The 18,527-nt window shown below is 50.7% G+C and overlaps 2 protein-coding genes across 4 annotated transcripts in view; both read right to left on the bottom strand.

The window, feature by feature from the left end:
- Nucleotides 1–13,120, bottom strand: part of MYOZ3 (myozenin 3) — a 19,330-nt gene extending 6,210 nt beyond the window's left edge. Inside the window, exons 1-6 of one of the 2 annotated variants that reach the window (XM_011931597.1) lie at nucleotides 12,529–13,120; nucleotides 10,479–10,540; nucleotides 2,822–2,976; nucleotides 1,800–1,853; nucleotides 1,542–1,695; nucleotides 988–1,150 (exon numbers count right to left, since the gene is read on the bottom strand). In XM_011931597.1, the coding sequence (XP_011786987.1) occupies nucleotides 988–1,150; nucleotides 1,542–1,695; nucleotides 1,800–1,853; nucleotides 2,822–2,976; nucleotides 10,479–10,539 (587 nt within the window). In that variant the 5' untranslated portion in view covers nucleotide 10,540; nucleotides 12,529–13,120. The remainder of the gene's footprint in view (nucleotides 1–987; nucleotides 1,151–1,541; nucleotides 1,696–1,799; nucleotides 1,854–2,821; nucleotides 2,977–10,478; nucleotides 10,541–12,528) is intronic. The other variant, XM_011931598.1, reaches the window with a different exon arrangement.
- Nucleotides 13,121–14,741: 1,621 nt separating this feature from the next.
- SYNPO (synaptopodin) overlaps nucleotides 14,742–18,527 on the bottom strand; it is a 59,535-nt gene continuing 55,749 nt past the window's right edge. For both annotated transcript variants that reach the window (XM_011931596.1, XM_011931595.1), the window contains exon 3: nucleotides 14,742–17,507. In XM_011931596.1, the coding sequence (XP_011786986.1) occupies nucleotides 16,842–17,507 (666 nt within the window). In that variant the 3' untranslated portion in view covers nucleotides 14,742–16,841. The remainder of the gene's footprint in view (nucleotides 17,508–18,527) is intronic.

The raw sequence follows: 18,527 nt of genomic DNA, 5'->3' as shown, positions 1-18,527 counted from the left end.
AAAAAAAAAAAAAAAAAAAGCCGAGGCTGAGGCAGGAGAATCCCTTGAACCCAGGAGGAGGAGGTTGCAGTGAGCCGAGATTGTGCCATTGCACTCCAGCCCAGCCAACAGTGCAAGACTCCATCTCAAATAATAATGATAATGATAATAATAATAATAATAATAGTTATTGTTTGTTGAAAGTTTCTTACTTGCCAGAAACTTTACCTATGGCTTCTCATGTCATCCCCACAGCAACCTTATGAAGTAGGACCTATAAACCCCTCATTTTACAGGTGGGGCAATGGAGGCTCAGAGAGGTTAAGTCACTCGCCCAGGGTCACACAGGCAGGCCTAGGGTCTGCATTTAAGTCCACGTGGAGGCCCCATGCTCTAAACCAATACAGGCCACTGCTGTGTGGCCCTCACTCTGGCGTCCAATGTTTCACTGCCACTCTCCACTTCGCGGCATCCTCAGAGCTACCTTGTTGGCCTCTTCTAGGCCATTGGTGAAAGGAAAAGCTGAGCTGGCCTCAAACTGCTGAAATCTGGGGACTCCTCAGAGAAGAACACAAACCTAGATATTCATCAAAGAGGTAGCACACAGCAGCCATGGGGAACAAGGCACTGGTCTCTGGAGTCAGACAAACCCAGACCAGAACCCCAGCCCTGCCGGTGCTTCCCTGTTTTGTGACTTTGGCCGGGTTGTTCATATTCCTGAGCCGCAGCCTCTTTATCTGCACAACAGGAAAACTCATAGCACCCGCCCACCATGTCCTGGAGAGGATCCAAGATGTGCGGCACCTTCACTCTTCATTTCTCCCACGTTTACTGAGCACCTACTAGGTGCGGAGGCGCTGTTCCAGCCAGAGCTCAGTCAAAGAGTAGAAAGCGCTGGGGACAGAGCCTGGCCTGCAGAAAGTGCTCAGGAAACGCAGGCCCCCGCTGTGGCTGTGACTGGCTTCCCACCCCTCCCGGTCTGTCCCCGGGCTGCCCGCCCCGCCTTACTTGTTGAAATTTCGGTAGTCGTTGAGGCTGGGGGTGTGACTTCGACCATGGCTCTGGTAGTCCCGGTAGCTGACGAACTCCTGCCAGGGGCAGCGGTAGCCCTTGGGGATGGCGGTGTGGTTGAACTTCTCTGGCGGGACGCCCTTCAGCGGCTCCGCATAGCCTAGGGGCGGAGGGGAAGGGGGCGCCTCGGTTCTTCCACCCTCAGCCCCCACCCCCACGTCGCCCCACCCCCATTCCGCGGACGCGGTTGGAGGAGGGAAGATCCGAGTAAGGGGACAGGAGTGGGGGAATAGGATGCCACAGTTGCTCCAGCACAGGAGACCCCTTCCCGTCCCAGGAAACTCGGAGGACTGCAGTGAGGAAGCCACGAGTTCGCGGCGCGGGTTGCAGTCTTGGCCTTGGCTGACTCGCTGTGTGACCTGGGGCGCGGCGGCGTGTGTGTTGGGGAAGGGGGCGGACTAGCTTTCTGGGTGCTCTTCCTGCCCCATGGGAAGCACACCCATGCTTCAGTCCCCCAAGCCCTGGTCCCGGGACCCGAGAAGGCCACTCACCTGGCGCCAGGGCGCTGGGGTTGGGGACGCACCCAGCTGCGGCGGCTGCAGAGTGGGCGCCCTCGGGACCCCCGAGTGAGGCCCCGGGTGAGGCCCGGAAGATGTGGAGCTCCGAGCGGTAGTTCTGCCCCTCGGGGCCATTGGCATTGGCAACCTGGGCACAGGGGCGGGCTCTCAGAGGCCACCGACGACCTCCCGCCCCCAGCCGCCTTCCCCTTCCCCCAGCTTCCCTTCCAGGGAGCTCCCCTCCACGCTCACCGTCCCCGACTCCACTGTTCCAGTCACCTTCCTCTTGGCGCTTCCGGCCAGCATCTGGGAGCGAGGGGGTAGAATAAACCGCCTGCAGGCTCAGCGGGGCAGGGGACCAGGGTTTTCCCTCCTCCACCAAAAAAAAAAAAAAAAAAAGGCGGGGGGAAGGCAAGAATCCTAACGCCCATCATCGGGGAACAGGGATGAGTTACTAGTTTACAGCGCTAAACCCAGTGCCTGGGACCTAGAAATACTCGATATGTGTTAATTGCTATTGTAATGCTGAGTCTGGGCAAGATACTTAATTTCCCTGAGCCTCAATGTCCTTCTCTATAGAATGAGGATGATGGTGATGAAGGTCTCTTCCTCAGAAGAATCTATGAGCATTAAATGAGATACCTGCCAAGTGCTTAGCTGGCACTGACTTAGGCACATAGCAAGGGCGGGTGTTTTGCCATCTTTATTTTTCTGCCACATCACTCCCTCTCAGTTGCCTCCTGTCTGGCCCAGAAATTAAGTGGAGGATGGATGGAATAGCCCTGGCTTCCTTAGAAGTATCTGGAACTGTCTGCTGCCTTTCTGAAGCCGAGGGAAGAACCATTCTTGCCTTTCTTCTCCACCAGCAGGTTATTCCATGGCCTTTCCTTCCTCCAGTGGGAAGAAGAAAAAAAGGCATTCTACATTTTCCATCTTAGATCAGGCCCAAGTCTAAACTAGATCCTTCCTGCTGCAAATTTAGCCTGGAATGCATGCCTGTCTTCGCATTTTTTTTTTCTTTTTTTTTGTAGGAGCCAGAGTCCCTTCATTCAACGGCTTATCCTCAACCCCCCAATCTACTTCGTTCACTTTGTTCTGTAGCCAGGGTGAGATACCTAGAAAAATAACACTTTTCAAGGATCACACAGAAAGGCAGGAGCTTAATCTGATGGGAACATCACAGTCTTCAGCCTGGCTTACCGTTTCGCTTTAGGCTAACCACTGGCTCTCTGTCGTCCTCAGTTTCCCCATGAGCACAATGGTGGCTTACTCACCGCCCGCTGGCTGGCTGCTAACTCGAAAGTGAACTTCTGCACACGGCGCTGCCTTTTCTGGAAGAGGAGGGACCCTCTGTTGTTGCGTAGTGACAGCTCCTCCATCATCAGGTCCTGGGGCACGCTCAGCTTCTTGCCCAGGTCCAGCGTAGGGACTGCCAGGAAAGGCCAGAGTGTATCCCCCATACACTCCGGACCCCACCTCTCAAGCCACCTCCTCAGTATGGCATGCTGTGTGTAAGAATGCCCGTTTCTCCCCAAGCTTGCTGACACCAGGTGTCATGATTCTTTGGAATCTTTGCCCACCTGATGGGCAAAAAATGACACCTTAGAGTTTAATTTGCATGTGTTTGTTGCTCAGTGAAGTTTAGCACTGTTTCAGAAGTTCTTTGGCCATTTGTATTTATTGCATGAATTCCCCGCGCAGGTCTTTGCCCATAATGGTGGAGGTAGTGAGAAATGGTCAGATTCTAGCTATGTTTTAAAGGTGAGCCATGGGTATGGTCAATAATCGAGAGAGGGGTTGAGGATGACCACAGGGCTTCTGGCCTGAGCCACTAGAAGGATAGAGCAGCAGCTCACTGAGATGGGGAAGGCAAAGGGAGGAGAAAGTTCTGGGAAAGATCAGTAGTTCAGTTTTAGACATGTGTTCTTTTAACTTTAAAATAACCTTTTATTATTATAAAAAAGCATATATGGGCCAGGCGCGGTGGCTCATGCCTGTAATCCCAGCACTTTGGGAAGCCAAGGCAGGTGCATCACCTGAGGTCAAGGATTCAAGACCAGCCTGGCCAACATGGCGAAAACCCACCTCTACTAAAAGTAGAAAAATTAGCTGGGCATGGGTGGCACGTGCCTGTAATCCCAGCCACCCCAGAGGCTGAGGCAGGAGAATCACTTGAACCCAGGAGATGGAGGTTGCAGTGAGCTGAGATTGCGTTGCTGCACTCCAGCCTGGGTAACAGAGTGATTCTCCATCAACAACAACAACAACAACAATGAAAAGACTATATGGGCCCTGAGGAAAGTTGGAAAATACAGATATCAGACAAAAAAGAGAAAAATACCATTATCTATCGCCCAGAGACTGCCACTATTAACACCTTGGTGTATGTCCTGTCATATCTTTTTCAATGACTATATTCGTACGAGGTTTTAACCAAAACAAAATCATAGCATACATGTTTTGTAACTTTTTTTTGTTTTGTTTTTTATGATGGAGTCTCACTCTGTTGCCCAGGCTAGAGTGCAATGGCACAATCTCGACTCACTGCAACCTCTGCCTCCCGGGTTCAAGCAGTTCTCCTGCCTTAGCCTCCTGAAGTAGCTGGATTACAGGCACACACCACCACTCCTGGCTAACTTTTGTATTTTTAGTAGAGATGGGGTTTCACCATGTTGACCAGGCTGGTCTCAAACTCCTGACCTCGTGATCTGCCCGCCTCGGCCTCCCTAAGTGCTGGGATTACAGGTGTGAGCCACCGCACCCAGCCTGTAACTTGTTTTTATCACTTAAAGATCTCCAGCTTTCCGAGTGAACAAATTTTTGTTTTACCTAATATCTAGTCCATATCCACACTCTGCTAATTATCTCCAAAACTGGGCATATTAAATTTGAGGAGACTTGTAGGCATCTAAGTGGTGGTGCTGAGGAGGGAGATAGATGTGTGAATCTGGAGAAAACTGACCTGAAGGTGAAATTTTGAGCATCATGAGCTTTTACTGGTATTTACTGGTATTTGTTGTTGTTTTTCAATAAAGAACATTACATTTATTTCTTTTCTCATAGTTGGAACTACTCTTTATAGCTATTTAGAGGATTTTCAGGGTGATGACTGTTCTTAGCAGTTTGTGCTTTTCCCACTAGCCAAATGCAAACTTTCACATTTGGCCAACAAAGGAAGCCTTTTGCAGGACAGAGGGGAGAGGATGGTGAGGACCTTGGCAGGTGAGAGCCCTGTGTGGGCAGCATGGCCTGCCTGGTCCATCTCTAAAATCGGATACACATATGTTCATATTCCAGCTCCATAAATGGTACTTTAAGCTGGGAGGCTGGATGAGATCACAAAGAAATGAGAATAGGTAAAGAGGACCAGAGACAGAGCCTGGGGCCTCCAGCATTTACAGTGAGGCGGTGAGGATGAACTAAGCCAGGAGCCTGGGTAGGAGCAGCCCACAACACAGGATGAAGCTAAAGAGGATGGCACCCTGGAAATAAATGATGAAAGCATTTCAGGTATGATAGAGAGACTAACAGAGCCAAATGCTGCTGATGTGTCAAGGAAGATGAGAGCTGAAAATCGACTATTATATTTAGTAACACAAGGTCATTGGTAATTTTCACCAAAGCAGTTTCTATGGAGTGTTTGGGTGTGAAAGCCTAACTGGAGAGGGTTCAAGAGAAAATGGACAGAGGAACAAGTTTAACCACACCATGAGGAAACGATAAGCCAAATCCAGGACGCAGGACATTCTACAGGACAACGGGCCTGGTTTTTCAAACAAGTGAGTGGCATGGAAAAAAAGGGGCAGAGGGCTTGCTTCAGATTAGAGATTTAGAGGCCATAGCAACCAAATAAAAACTGTGGCCCTTGTTTGGATGCTGATGAAAACAAACCAGAAAACTGAAGAAGGTTGAATACAGACCGCTTATTAAATGGTATTAAATCATTAGTGCTAATTTTGTTCAGTGTGCTAATATCTTTGTGACATGTAAGGAAACATCCTTTTACTATTTTGATGTATTCTGAAGTATTTGCTGGGTGAAATAACATGCTTTTTGGCATTAGCTTTGAAATTTAGGAATGAAGGAGGGACCATGTACTCCCTACTTGTATGTGTGTTTGGAAATTGACTAATAAAATGTCAAAAAGAGAGAAAGAGAGGATTGGTAAGAAAAATATAGGCAACTGCTTGGAAGAGTTGGGCTTTAAAGGATCTTGGCTACAGACAGCTGTGGGATCAAGAGGGGTTTGTTTGTTTGTTTGTTTGTAAAGAGGGAGAATAACAGCATGTGCGTTAACTGATTGGAACATTTGAACAATGCAGTAGAGAGAGGGGAGAATTGCTGCAGGAATGTCCTTGAGCAGGAGTGACAGGAGAGCTGCGTTTCCAGAGCCCAGCCAGAGGAGTTGGCACCAGGCAGGTGCGAGGAAAGTTCATCCACCATATCAGAAAGGAAAACCATAAACACGGGCGTAGATGCAAGCAAGTAGACAGATGTGGCAGAGGATGCTTGCAGATGTTCTCTTCTGGTTACTCTATTTTTCTCAGTGGAATAAGAAACAAGGTCTTTAGCTGATAATGAAGTTGTGCAAGGAGGTATTGAAGGTTTGAGGAGAGGTGGCGCCAAAGTCATTAAGAGAGTAGCATGAGAGAGTGAATGAACTAGGGAGATGGACATGGCTACCGGGCAGCACTGGGGTCACTCGGGTGCTGTGATTCATGCCAGTCAATGGAATCCTGAATAGCTGTCTAAAAAGGACACTGATTTTTTTTTTTTTTTCATTCTTTCAACAAAGACATAAAGGGCACTTTCTATGTGCTAAGAACAGAAAGAAACCCACTTATAGGCTGGGCGCAGTGGCTCACACCTGTAATCCCAGCACTTTGGGAGGCGGAGGCGGGTGGATCACTTGAGGTCAGGAGTTCGAGACCAACCTGGCCAACATGGCAAAACCCCATCTCTACGAAAAATAGGAAAATTAGCTGGGCATGGTGGCGTGTGCCTGTAATTCAGCTACTTGGGAGGCTGAGGCACAAGAATCGCTTGAAGCTGGAGGTAAAGGTTGCAATGAGCTGAGATCATGTCACTGTGCTCCAGTCTGGGCGACAGAGCAAGACTCTGTCTAAAAAAAAATAAAAAAAGAAATCCAGTATAAATGAAATTAATTCCCCTCCAATTGCAGGGAAAGTAAGATTCAGAAGAATAGGTATTTTAAGGTCCCATTTGTATTATATAGTATATAAATATTGTATATGTGTGTGTGTGTATATATATACATATACATATATATATATATTTTGAGACAGAGTCTTGCTCTGTTGCCTAGGCTGGAGTGCAGTGGTGCAATCTCGGCTCACTGCAACCTCTGCCTCCTGGGTTCTGGTGATTCTCCTGCCTCAAACTCCCAAGTAACTGGGACTACGGGTATGAACCACCATGCCTGGCTAATTTTTGTATTTTTAGTAGAGATGGGGTTTCACCATGTTGGCTAGGCTGGTGCCAAACTCCTGACCTCAAGTGATCTGCCTGCCTCGGCCTCCCAAAGTGTGGGGATTACAGGTGTGAGCCACCACGCCCGGCCCCCATTTATATATTAAAAAATAAGTATGTGTTTTTGCATGCATTGAAAAATCTGCAAGGAGACATGCCAAGGAGACATGTCACCATAGCAAACATCTACAAGGAGACATGTCACCATAGCAGTGACCATGGGACATATAAAGGAGGAGGGTTAGAAATTGTTTACACTGTTTTGTTGTTACTGTTTTTAATGAGAAAGTGTACTGCCTACTTAAAAATATTAAAGAATAGTTATACCTAAATACATAATAAAGCATCCTCAGCATCATATTCTCAAATACTGTACAGATGAGCTGAGCTCAATATTGTTCTATTTTTTTGTTTTTTTTTGTTTTTTTAAGATGGAGTTTCGTTCTTGTTGCCCAGGCTGGAGTGCAGTGGCGCGATCTCGGCTCACTGCAACCTCCGCCTCCCAGGTTCAAGTGATTCTCCTGCCTCAGCCTCCTGAGTAGCTGGGATTACAGGCATGTGCCACCACACCTGGCTAATTTTGTATTTTTAATAGAGATAGAGTTTCTCCACGTTGGTCAGGCTGGTCTCAAGCCCCAGCCTCAGGTGATCTGCTTGCCTCCATCTCCCAAAGTGCTGGGATTACAGGCGTGAGCCACCTCCCCCAGCCGAACTCAATTAAAAAAAAAAAAGAAAAAAAAAAGAGCAGCTGCAGTGGCTCACAACTATAATCCTAGCACTTGCGGAGGCCAAGGTGGGTGGATTGCTTGGGCCCAGGAGTTCGAGACCAGGCTGGGCAATATAGCAAGATTTTGTCTCTAATAAAAAATAAAAAAAGATAAAACCTATTTGACTGAGTAATTCTATTTCTAGGAATTTATTCTCAGGGAAAAAGTTGAATAAATATGTCCAAAGATATATGTATAAGAATGTTTATTGCAGTGGGGTTTAAAATTGTGAAAACTGGGACTCAGTCTTCTGGTGGATGCTGCCCAGATGCTCCTTATTAGCAGCTAATAGTTCAAACTGCCACCTTCTACAAAGAACTGCCAGTGGAATGGATGCTGCCACAGCGCCCTTGCCTCAGGTGGGATGAATTTTGCAGAGGAATTCATGCTCGAGAGCTCCCCACAGGCTCACACTGAACCTGGACAGCCCCTGAGCCCACATCCTCGCTCAGCAATACCCCACCCTAGGCTGCGTTCTTCCTTCTCTCCCGAGAGCACTCTCACAATAAGTCACTTGCACAAGGCTCCTCTGGTTCTGCCCTGAAGGATCTCACCCCAGACAACCCTCATGACCACCATCAGGGGATGTTTAAATACACATGGCGTGTGCAAACAGCGGAATGATGGTAAGCACGGGGAAGGAAGGTGTGAGATAAATCATACTAGGATGGAATGCTGCTAAATGAAAAAAAAAAAAGCCGAAGAACATAGCATATAGTATTTAGCCCATGTGTATGCATGTTTATATAAAGACATTCATATATGAACAGAAGAAGAATTTACATAAATATGTTAACAGTGGTTATCTCCAGACGGTTCCATTACGATGCACTTTCACTTTCAAAGCCGTTCATGTCTGTTTTGTCTGAATTAAACAAATTTTTTTAACGTATGCCAAGTCAATGGCAAATGGATATTTTTTTTAAAAAGTGATGTATTATCATTGTGACCATATAATAAGGAAATAGCTCTGGAGACAAAGAGATCTGGAGTCAGATTGCAGCTCTACCACCTACCGGATGTGACCACCTGCTCTTCCCAGCCTCAATATTCTCATTCCCAAAATGAGGATAACATCTAACTTACAGAGTTGTGCTGGGGATGAAATGACACAAAGCGTAAAGGATACTTTTCTCTTAGCAAAGTATCTGCCACCTAGTAAACATGCAATGATGGTAAACATTTTTATAACTTTTACTTTACAGTGGCTGTCTTCAGGTGGTGAGATTATAAGATTTAGTTTTTCTTCGTACTTTTCTTTTGTTTCAAAATTGTCTTTAGTCAGTACCTTAGCAATAATCAACAAGTTATATATTTCAAATCTTGCGTCAATGATGTCTCTCCATATTTGGAGGTCTGTAATTAACTCCCCAAGAGAAAAGAGAATGCATTGCCTGACCCTTCTAGTTAGAGCGTCAATACACATAGAATGTGCATATTTTAGCTACGAAATCAGGGTGGGAGAAGAAACTGGACATCAACAAGAGGAGGCAAGAACACACAAAATAGGTTAAAAGGATGCCACATATAAAGTCATGAAATATGATTGACTCCTTAGCACGCTGAAGGCAAATGCACAAGTCCTACCTCAGGTCCCCTGAGTCAGAGTCCTCAGGAGTAGATGCTGGGCATCTGTATGCCTAACCAACCTCAAATCATTATGATTCACAATAAAGCTGGAGAGCTCTGACTTAGTTGATTTTTTTTTTTTTTTTTTTAGAGACAGGGTCTCACTCTGTCACCCAGGCTGGAGTGCAGTGGCACAACCATAGCTCACTATAGCCTCCAACTCCTAGGCTCAAACGATCCTCCTGTGTCAACCTCCTAAGCAGCTGGGACCACAGGCATGTGCCACCATGCCTGGCTAATTTTTCTGTGTGTGTGTGAGATGGAGTCTCACCATGTTGCCCAGGCTGGTCTCAAACTCCTGGGCTCAAGCAATCCTTCCACCTCAGCCTCCCACAGTGCTGGGATTACAGGCATTAGCCTCTGTGTCCAGCCCCTAAATTAATTTTTTAAATACCTGAAATCCTGTAAAGTAGACCAAATACACAGATTCCAAAATTGTATCAAGAGTTCCTGAAGAGGTCTTATAAAATTGATAAAAATGAATTTAAACTTTTTAAATGAAATGATAAAAATGATTTACTCATTGGATAAATCAGCTTTTAAGTAAAAAGTTTTGTATCTAAACGGGCAGCCTGCTATTCCCACCCTACTCCATTCTCTCCATTTCCCTGTCTGAGCCATGGGGCTCAGCCATCCTGGGCCATCCAGAGGCCTCGGTGAACCCCAAGGAGCAATAAGCAAGGGCAAGTATGTGCAGAGCTTGCAGCCACAGGTAGAGCTGGAACTGGGACCGGAGTCTTCAGAGCTTAATTTGGGGCTGAGGTGAGGCCTTAGATAAAGCCAGGGCCAGGGTCATTTTAGAGCCAACGCCCAGCCTGGGACACTCAGCCTCAGCTCCTGGGTCTGTGGACAGATGGGCAAGACCCCTCCCGGTGCTTCAGGAAGCTTCCCAGCGAGGCAGCACATTCCACAGGCACTCCCTCAGGGCTGGCCTGGAGCTCACACCTGTCTGCCCAGGCCTGGGGCCAGCAGGCCAGGGTGAGTGCAGCCTGGGAGCGAGGAAAAGATGGAGTCTGAGGAAGGCATGAGGCTAGAATCACCTTACCTGGTTCAGTGAAGTTCCCCATGGCAGCCATCACTGGCCCCTTCTGCTCCTTGGGGATCATCCTGTGGAGGAGAGACCCCCATAAATGGACCAGGCTGCCTCCATTTCTCCCCAGACCTCCTTCCAGTCCCTGGTTCACCCTGCCTCGGTCCTGAACAGCTTTAGACCAGCCCAAAATCACAAGCAAGGGATATCTGAGCTGGAAGGGCCTTCAGGGTCTCCGTGCAGAGGAGACTGAGGCCCAGGGAACGAGAGGGAGGTGCTCAAGTTTGCACAAATCTATTTTCCTGTTGCTAGGGAAGCACTGTCTCTTCAGGGGTGGTTTCTAGGGGCTTTTCCAGCTCAGGCATCCTGATCAGAGGGAGAGTAGGTGCCAGGGGCATCCGGGTGGGGCAGGCAAAGGTCTCGGGCACTACTGTCATCTGTTGACCCAGGAGAGTCCTTTTCCAAGACTGAAAGAGGTTGGAGGTTTAAGTTAGGGGAGGGGGAGCATGGGCTAGGCTGGGGCTACAATGGGGTCTGTGAGGCTGGTGTGCCCCTCTCATCCCTGGCACTTGGCCCTGAGGCTTGAAGGCACAGTCCAACCAAGCAGAGAGAACCATCCCCCATCTTCCCCATCTCCCCATTACTGGACTAACTTCTGTGGTGCTCTCTTCTCCCTCACCCCTTCTCTCCCTCCTGTTCCATCCCGCGATCTGTATCTCATGGCTGTCTTCTCCCTCACCCCTTCTCTCCCTCCTGTTCCATCCCGCGATCTGTATCTCATGGCTCTCTTCTCCCTCACCCCTTCTCTCCCTCCTGTTCCATCCCGCGATCTGTATCTCATGGCTCTCTTCTCCCTCACCCCTTCTCTCCCTCCTGTTCCATCCCGCGATTTGTATCTCATGGCACTTTCAAGGAATCTTGGAGGATATCTGCAAATAAAATGAGGTCCAGAGCCCTTAACTTGCTCTCTGGAGAAGAGGCAGAGCCCTTGAGCTCCTTGACTGACCACCCAGCCTGGTACCCTTCTCCTTTGCCTCCGGGTTTTTCTATACTCCTTCCTTTAGAAAACAATCTGCCTTCATCTGTATCCCCAACACCCACAAGAGGCCCTCGGTCTGTGGGCACTCATTGTGCAACTGGAGTCTAGTGGGTGTCCCTGACTTTCTCTGTAACTGCAAACAAGTAGCTCTGCAGCTCTGCACCTCAGTTCCCCCTTCTGTAACATTAGGGGGCTAGGCTAAATCACGGAGATACATGAATGGGCTTTAGGGTGTTCACAAACCCCCTAAAACTGTATGTAAACATGAGTGTGTCTGCATGCATTTGGGGTGAGGGTCATGGGATGACTGAGAATTCCTCGATCATGACCGTTTAGGATTCTACAGTCCACAGATCTGTTTCTTTTTTTTTTTTTTTTTTTTTGAGACAGAGTCTCGCTCTGTGGCCCAGGCTGGAGTGCAGTGGCCGGATCGCAGCTCACTGCAAGCTCCGCCTCCCGGGTTTACGCCATTCTCCTGCCTCAGCCTCCCGAGTAGCTGGGACTACAGGCGCCCGCCACCTTGCCCGGCTAGTTTTTTGTATTTTTTTTAGTAGAGACGGGGTTTCACCGTGTTAGCCAGGATGGTCTCGATCTCCTGACCTTGTGATCCGCCCGTCTCGGCCTCCCAAAGTGCTGGGATTACAGGCTTGAGCCACCACGCCCAGCCTACAGATCTGTTTCTTGATAAACACACCCTTTACAGAAATTCACAGACGCTGGGAAGGGTCTCTCATTTTACAGACAGAGAAGCTGCTTCCCTCTACTGCGTAAAAATCCCAAAGTCCTGAGCAGAGCCATTACCTATTCCCCACCTTTAATCCTAGCCACACCCTTCCCATTTAATGCAGGGTAACCTAGAGCTTAGAGTTCCTCTCCTCCCAAACCAGGATCTAGGCTTTCATGGGGTTCCAAACTCCCTAGATCTACTGCAGGGCCCTTCCTCTCCTGGAGAAGGAGCTCTGGGGATTGGCTTGTCTTCTCTGCCCACTCCCCCGAGTTCCCCAAGCTCCCCTAGGATGCTGGTACCTGAGAGGGTAGAACCACAGTGGGCAGGAGGGAATCTTAGACCCCCAAGATTAACACCTCTGTCGGGAAGCTGAGAGTTGCGTGGTGTCCCTGTAGGCAGTCAGCGGTCAGTAGTCAGTAGGCAGCGAGCAGGGGCTTCAGCTGCAGCTAGCTCTGGCTTCAGCTGATGAGAATCATTCCTGCCTTGCCATGGGTCACAGCCTTATTTCGGGCTGCAATAGGAGCTGGAGCCAGATGCTAAAAGCACCAGACCCTAGGGAAGACAGGTGCCCTGGCAACAGGCCTTTGCAGACGGAGGGCTTGCACCCACGTGTACACACACACTCACATATGCACGCACCAAAGTCACCTGGAAATGTTGAGGGTCAGCTGCTGGTAGCTTCCGCTTGTTAACTGTTAAATCCTTAGTGCCAAGAATGGTGCCTGACAGGAACTCAGTAGATATTTGCCAGATGAATGAATGGATGGATAGATAGATGGATGGATGAATGAACTGCTCCTCAATATCTTTGCTTCACTTACCCTTTTCTTCCTTCCCTTTTTCTCTCCTGCCTTTCTTTTTCTGTCTCCTTCCTGCCTGCCTTCTTTTCTCCCTTCCTCCCTCCCTCCCTCTACCTTCTCACATTCCCTGAGCCTCTCTCTAAGGACTGAAAATAAATAAGGCAGGGCTGTGTCTTCAAGGAGCTCAGCCAGGTCAGATTCAGATGGGTAAACAAGCTTTGGGGAAGGCTCTAGGAGAGCCGAGGGGAGGGAGTTACCAGCTCAGTCTGGGGTAGGGGGTGAGAAGGCTTCCCAGAGGAGGATACACTGGAGTTGAGCCTTGAAGGATGAGTGGGAGTTCACTGGGCAGAGAAGGGGCATGGCAGGCAGTGGACATGTCACTTATAAAGATGGTAGGGGGTTGGCAAGTAGAGCCATTGCTGAGGGCAGTGCTGAGAGATTAGCCCAGACAGTGGGGGCAGGGGCCAGATCCCAGCAGGCTTTCAAAAGGAAACTGTGTTTATAAAGAGTTGCTGACGAGATCAAAGTGGTGAAATGGAGTGATCTGATTGGCATTTTCCAAAGATATCTTTGCTGCCATGTGGGAAATGGGTTGGAGGGGGCCAGACTGGAGGCACGAGGATCTGTCACCAGGGGTGGCTAGATCAGAGCAGTGACAAGGGGATGGAGAGGAGAGGGAGTTGAGGGGTATTTGAAGGACTCTCGGGTCTTGGTGAGGAATTGGATGTGGGAGGTGAGGAAAGGGAGTCCCACTCCCCTGTTTCATGCTTGGGTGACTGGAAGAGGAGGAGCAGGTGGGGTAGGGGTAGACACTCAGGTCAGTTTTGGATGGACTTTGTTTGAGGTGTCGGGGGACTGGGATGAGATCACCAGTAGGCAGTGGGACACTGTGCTGTGGTGAGGCCCCAGCTGAAGATAAAGATTGGGTCCAAGGCATACACACCACTCCTGGGGAATGGTGGGCCTAGCAAGGATGGGCTGGGCACAGGGTGGGGAGCACCTGTGTCTGTATGCTGGCAGACTATCCTGGGGTGTATTTCTGACACCCTCTTAAATCAGAAGCCTGGATTCTGCTGTCCACCTCCCTGACCTTAGCTTCCCAGCCCTCGGTGGGCCTGAGCTTCTAGAAAGGAAGAGTGAGATGTGTTCCTAGGGCCAGCTTAGCCTCACCTGAGAGCAGGACCACAATCCCCTTCTCTGGCCAAAGGACGCTCCTGTCAGGAGAGGATGCCTCATGGCCCGAGTCCTTGCCTAACTGGGGCTTCCTGGCTCAGATGGGACCTCTTACAGTGGCTCCTTTCCTGCCCTGGCACCCCCACCTGCCATGAGGAAACAGCCCCAGAGCACAGAGCCCTGACCCAGCTTGGCCCTGCCCACTCTGGTGACAGCGCTCTGTGGTCAGGGCCTGGACAATACCACCTGAGACATTACCTAGACCAACTCTCCCCTTTATATGGATGGGGAAACTAAGGCCTGGAGAAGGAGTGGGCTCACCCAGGGTCACCTCGCTCATCCCTGACAGGACCAGGACTTCAGCCCAGGAACTTCTATGGCCTCAAGTTGTCCATTGTTCCCATCTCTCCCCATGGCTGCTTCTTCCCAAGCTCCCATCCCATGTGTCTCAAATATTCCCAGCCACCCAGAGTCCCATGGACTGCTCCATGCTTGGGGAGAAGAGAAGGGCATCAGACAAAGCTGAAAATGACACAGGAGGCAGAAGAATGCAGGAAGCATTTATTGAGGGCCACAGCTGAATTCTACAAGAGGCAAGAGGCAGGACACAGGCAAGCTCTAGTGGGTTAGAGGAGAGGTTGGGGAGAAGGCAGTGACAATGAGAGAACAGCCAGGGGCTGGCTTGGGAACTGTGGGTTTCTCAAGGCTGCCTCCTGCTAGTCCTTTGGGAAATGCAGGTAGAAGTGGATCCTCTATGCAACTGCCTCAGCCAGAGGCCTGATGGTGTCCCTTCTCTGGGAGGGGCCCTTAGCCCCAATCTCCTGCACTACAAGGGACCCAGCAGCAGGTGGGGGCTTTGGTAAATATAGTCACTCATCATTAACTGAGTAAGAGCTCCTTCTCATCTTCACACCAGCAGGAGCTGTGTCCTCATTCCTGAGGCCCAAGGAGCCCTCTAAGGTCACACTCATTCCAAAGCACCCCTTCCCAACCCTATCTTTCATACTGACCTTAACTCTCTCCAGCCTCACTTGGGGGTTCCAGATCTAACACCACCCTGACGGGTGAGTAAGTCCTAAACCCACACTCTCCATCACCTTTAGCAACATCCTGCTATCCTTTCACCTACATACGTTTGATCCTCAGCCAATTCCATCCCCTCAGCTGATCCTGAAGCTAATATTCTGAACCTCTAGAAGGCTCTACCAGCCAACTCTGGAAACTACAGAACTCAGCCATATTCCTCCCTGAGTCCCACCTGGGGACTGGAATCAGAGCCACCACAGTTTAGGGAGTCAGTGAGGGCCTACAGCCAGGCTCCCCCAGGTCACTGGACACCAGGCACCAGCTAGGTCAGAGTGCACTGGGGAAGGGATGCAGCAGGATAATGTCTACTTTTCTGGGCATGATACGGACACTGGGACACTGAAGAAGGGGACATTTCCAAGGGGGCCAGAAATACAGGCAGACCCTAACCTAACAGCCTGCTCACGTACCCAAGCTCATTGGCCCCTAAATTCAAGCCCAACTAGCCCACCACCACCATCCACCCCCCACTTCCTAATACCATGGAATGCATTTCAAGACTGGAAGAGACCTCAGGGGTCATCTGAGCCAATCCTGTCCCCTGCTAGAATCTCCTCTATGCATCCTGGCCATGCTTTTCATATTTCCCGTAACAAGTAACTCTTTGTCTCTCTCTTTCCCAATAAGCAACCCCAAACTGAGGGCAATCAGGTAAAGCCACATGGTAGCTCTGTATCTCTTCTCTCCCCAGTTCAGCTTTGAGCCCAGAACCTGCCATGACTGGGCCCAGAAGGAACAGATGAGCTGGAGGCCCAAGTCCTGGGCCTAAGGGAAATCACTGCCTTATAGTTCTCTTACGGCTGCAGATAAGATGTCCTGGACAGTCTGAACCGGGGTGGAGAAAGTAGCATGACAGGGACCCAGGGAGAATGTTCCTGCCTCTTCTCTCCAGAGGGTATAGTGGGACACCTTGAGCTGGCCTGGGAGACCTCTCTAAAGGTCATTGTGATAAAAATAGTGCTTGTCTGGGAAGGGATGGAAAACAGCTGCTCCTGCCTGGAACTTGGTGCCAGGGAGCCGGATGGTCAGGCCAGTGCCTGGACATGGAACATAGGCCTAGGATCTTCCGAACACACTGCACTTGCCAGACTCCAGAGAGCAGAGCCAGGAGGGGAGGGAGGAGTATGGAACCCCGAAGGCAGCAAGTCCCGGGGTCCATATACACACTGCCCTGCTTCATTCAAGGCACTAACGTGTATGTGTGTGTGTGTGTGTGTGTGTGTGTGAGAGAGAGAGAGAGAGAGAGAGTGTGTGTATTGATGGGAAGGGGAATTTTGACGTTTGTGGATTGTCTTGGCCAAAGCCACCATTAAACAGATGGGAAAGCTGAGGGTCAAACAAGGAAGGGTCTTACCCAGGGTCACACAACAGCTGAATGAGAGCAAGGGCTAGAACTCAAGCTTGCGTCTCTAACCCATCCCCAAGCCCAGAGCTCTCCTCTGCTGACCCCTCATCTCTGGGGCTGCCCCTTTGGGCCAGACCCTTTGGGTCCCCCAGGTCTGATGAGCCTTCTTCTGGCTCTGTCCTCCCGGGGTGGGGCCGGGGGTGGGGCTCTAGGTGGTGCAGGAGGCCTCAGCGGGGAGGCTGCCACGCTTCAGCCGAAGGCTGCCGTTCCACCCGCGGGGACAGATATTGTAGCCGAGGATGCCAGGAGACTTAGCCCCGGAGTCCTCGGAGTCGAGGGACACGTCGGAGTCCGTGGGCGAGCGGCGGTAGAGGAAGGGCCTGGGAGGCGCGGGCAGCGGGCTCCGGGGACTGGTGCAGGACGACGGCCCGGCGGGAAGCGGGCTCCGCGCGATGGGCGCGAAGGCTGCCCCCGGCACAGCAGCCGAGCCGGGGCGGGCGGGCTGTGGCGAGCGCATGCGCGGGGGCGGTGGCGGCGGTGCCCTTGGCGGGGAGAAGGGCCGCAGGTTCTCGGCGCCCGCCGACCGCGGGGAGGCGCTCTTGCGCCGGGCCGCGTTGATGATGTTTCGCGCCAGAAGCGCCTGCAGCTGACGGCTGGGGGGCCGGGCCTCGGTCTCAGGTCGCAGCGGGGACACTGAGCGCTCGCTCCACGAGGGAGACATGGGCGGCGGCGGCGGCAGCGGCGGGGGGCTGCTCATGCTGCTCCCGCGGCTTGGCTCCCACGGCCCCGGGCTTACCCAACCGTCTAGGCTGCTGGGGGGCCGGGACGCGCCCGGCGTCCAGGGCGGGGAGGTGGGCAGGCTCTCCCGGCGGTCCTGGGGAGAGAGCAGAGAGGGTGGGGCAGTCATTAGTGCTGGGGTCCTCCACACCGGGCTTTAGGAAGGGACAGAGTCCGATTTGTCTATTACATCGAGAAGGGAAGCCACCGATCCAAGTCAGGTAGTGCCTGCAATAAAACGCAGGCGCCCAAACTCAGCCCAGAACGCTTGAAGAGCCCCCGCTGTCTTGTGTCTGCCCCCGTGTTAAGAAGACTCGCTTTGGAGAGAGACGCCCTAACTTACTAACTGAGCTTGGGCAAGTTCCTTCACCCCTCTGGGCTTCAGTTTCTGCTTCTGTAAAATGGGGTGTGACAACAGTACTTAACCCTATAGGGTTGTTGTGAGGGTTAAATGAGATAACTGATGGAAAAGAACATTACATATATCGGCACATTCCTTGGAAGAAAGTGCTCAATAGGTGTTGATTACCATAAAGAAATACTAGAAGGGCCTGCCTGGCGCGGTGGCCGGCGCCTGTAATCCCAGCACTTTGGGAGGCCAAGGTGGGTGGATCACCTGAGATCAGGAGTTCGAGACCAGCCTGGCCAACATGGAGAAACCCTGTTTCTACTAAAAATGCAAAAATTAGCGGGCATGGTGGCACGTGCCAGCTACTGCGGGAGCTGAGGCAGGAGGATCACTTGAACCTGAGAGACGGAGGTTGCAGTGAGCCGAGATCATACCACTGCACTGCAGCCTGGGCAACACAGCGAGACTCTGTCTCAATTTTAAAAAAAAAATACTAGAAGGATATAGAAAGATACACGTGAACTAACCAAAGGGGTCTTCTGTTAGGAAATGGGGTGAGAACAGGATCAGGGCATGCAGCCTGAGGCACTGGAAGCTGCTCTGTTTGTGGCACATCCCGGGAAGCTTTCAGTCAGCCTAGCTGAGGGAGGCTTCCGTTTCCCCATGATTTAGGGAGAGGAGCTAGGAGGGAGGTCCTGGACCCAGGGCCACATGGGAAGAACTAGATAGAGGCTGAGGCTAGTGTTTCAGGGCCAAATGCCAAGTCAG

This window comes from Colobus angolensis, unplaced genomic scaffold, assembly GCF_000951035.1.
Source record: "Colobus angolensis palliatus isolate OR3802 unplaced genomic scaffold, Cang.pa_1.0 Scaffold90, whole genome shotgun sequence".
Taxonomy (NCBI): Eukaryota; Metazoa; Chordata; class Mammalia; order Primates; family Cercopithecidae; genus Colobus; species Colobus angolensis.
This window is presented reverse-complemented; position numbering and strand designations above follow the sequence as displayed.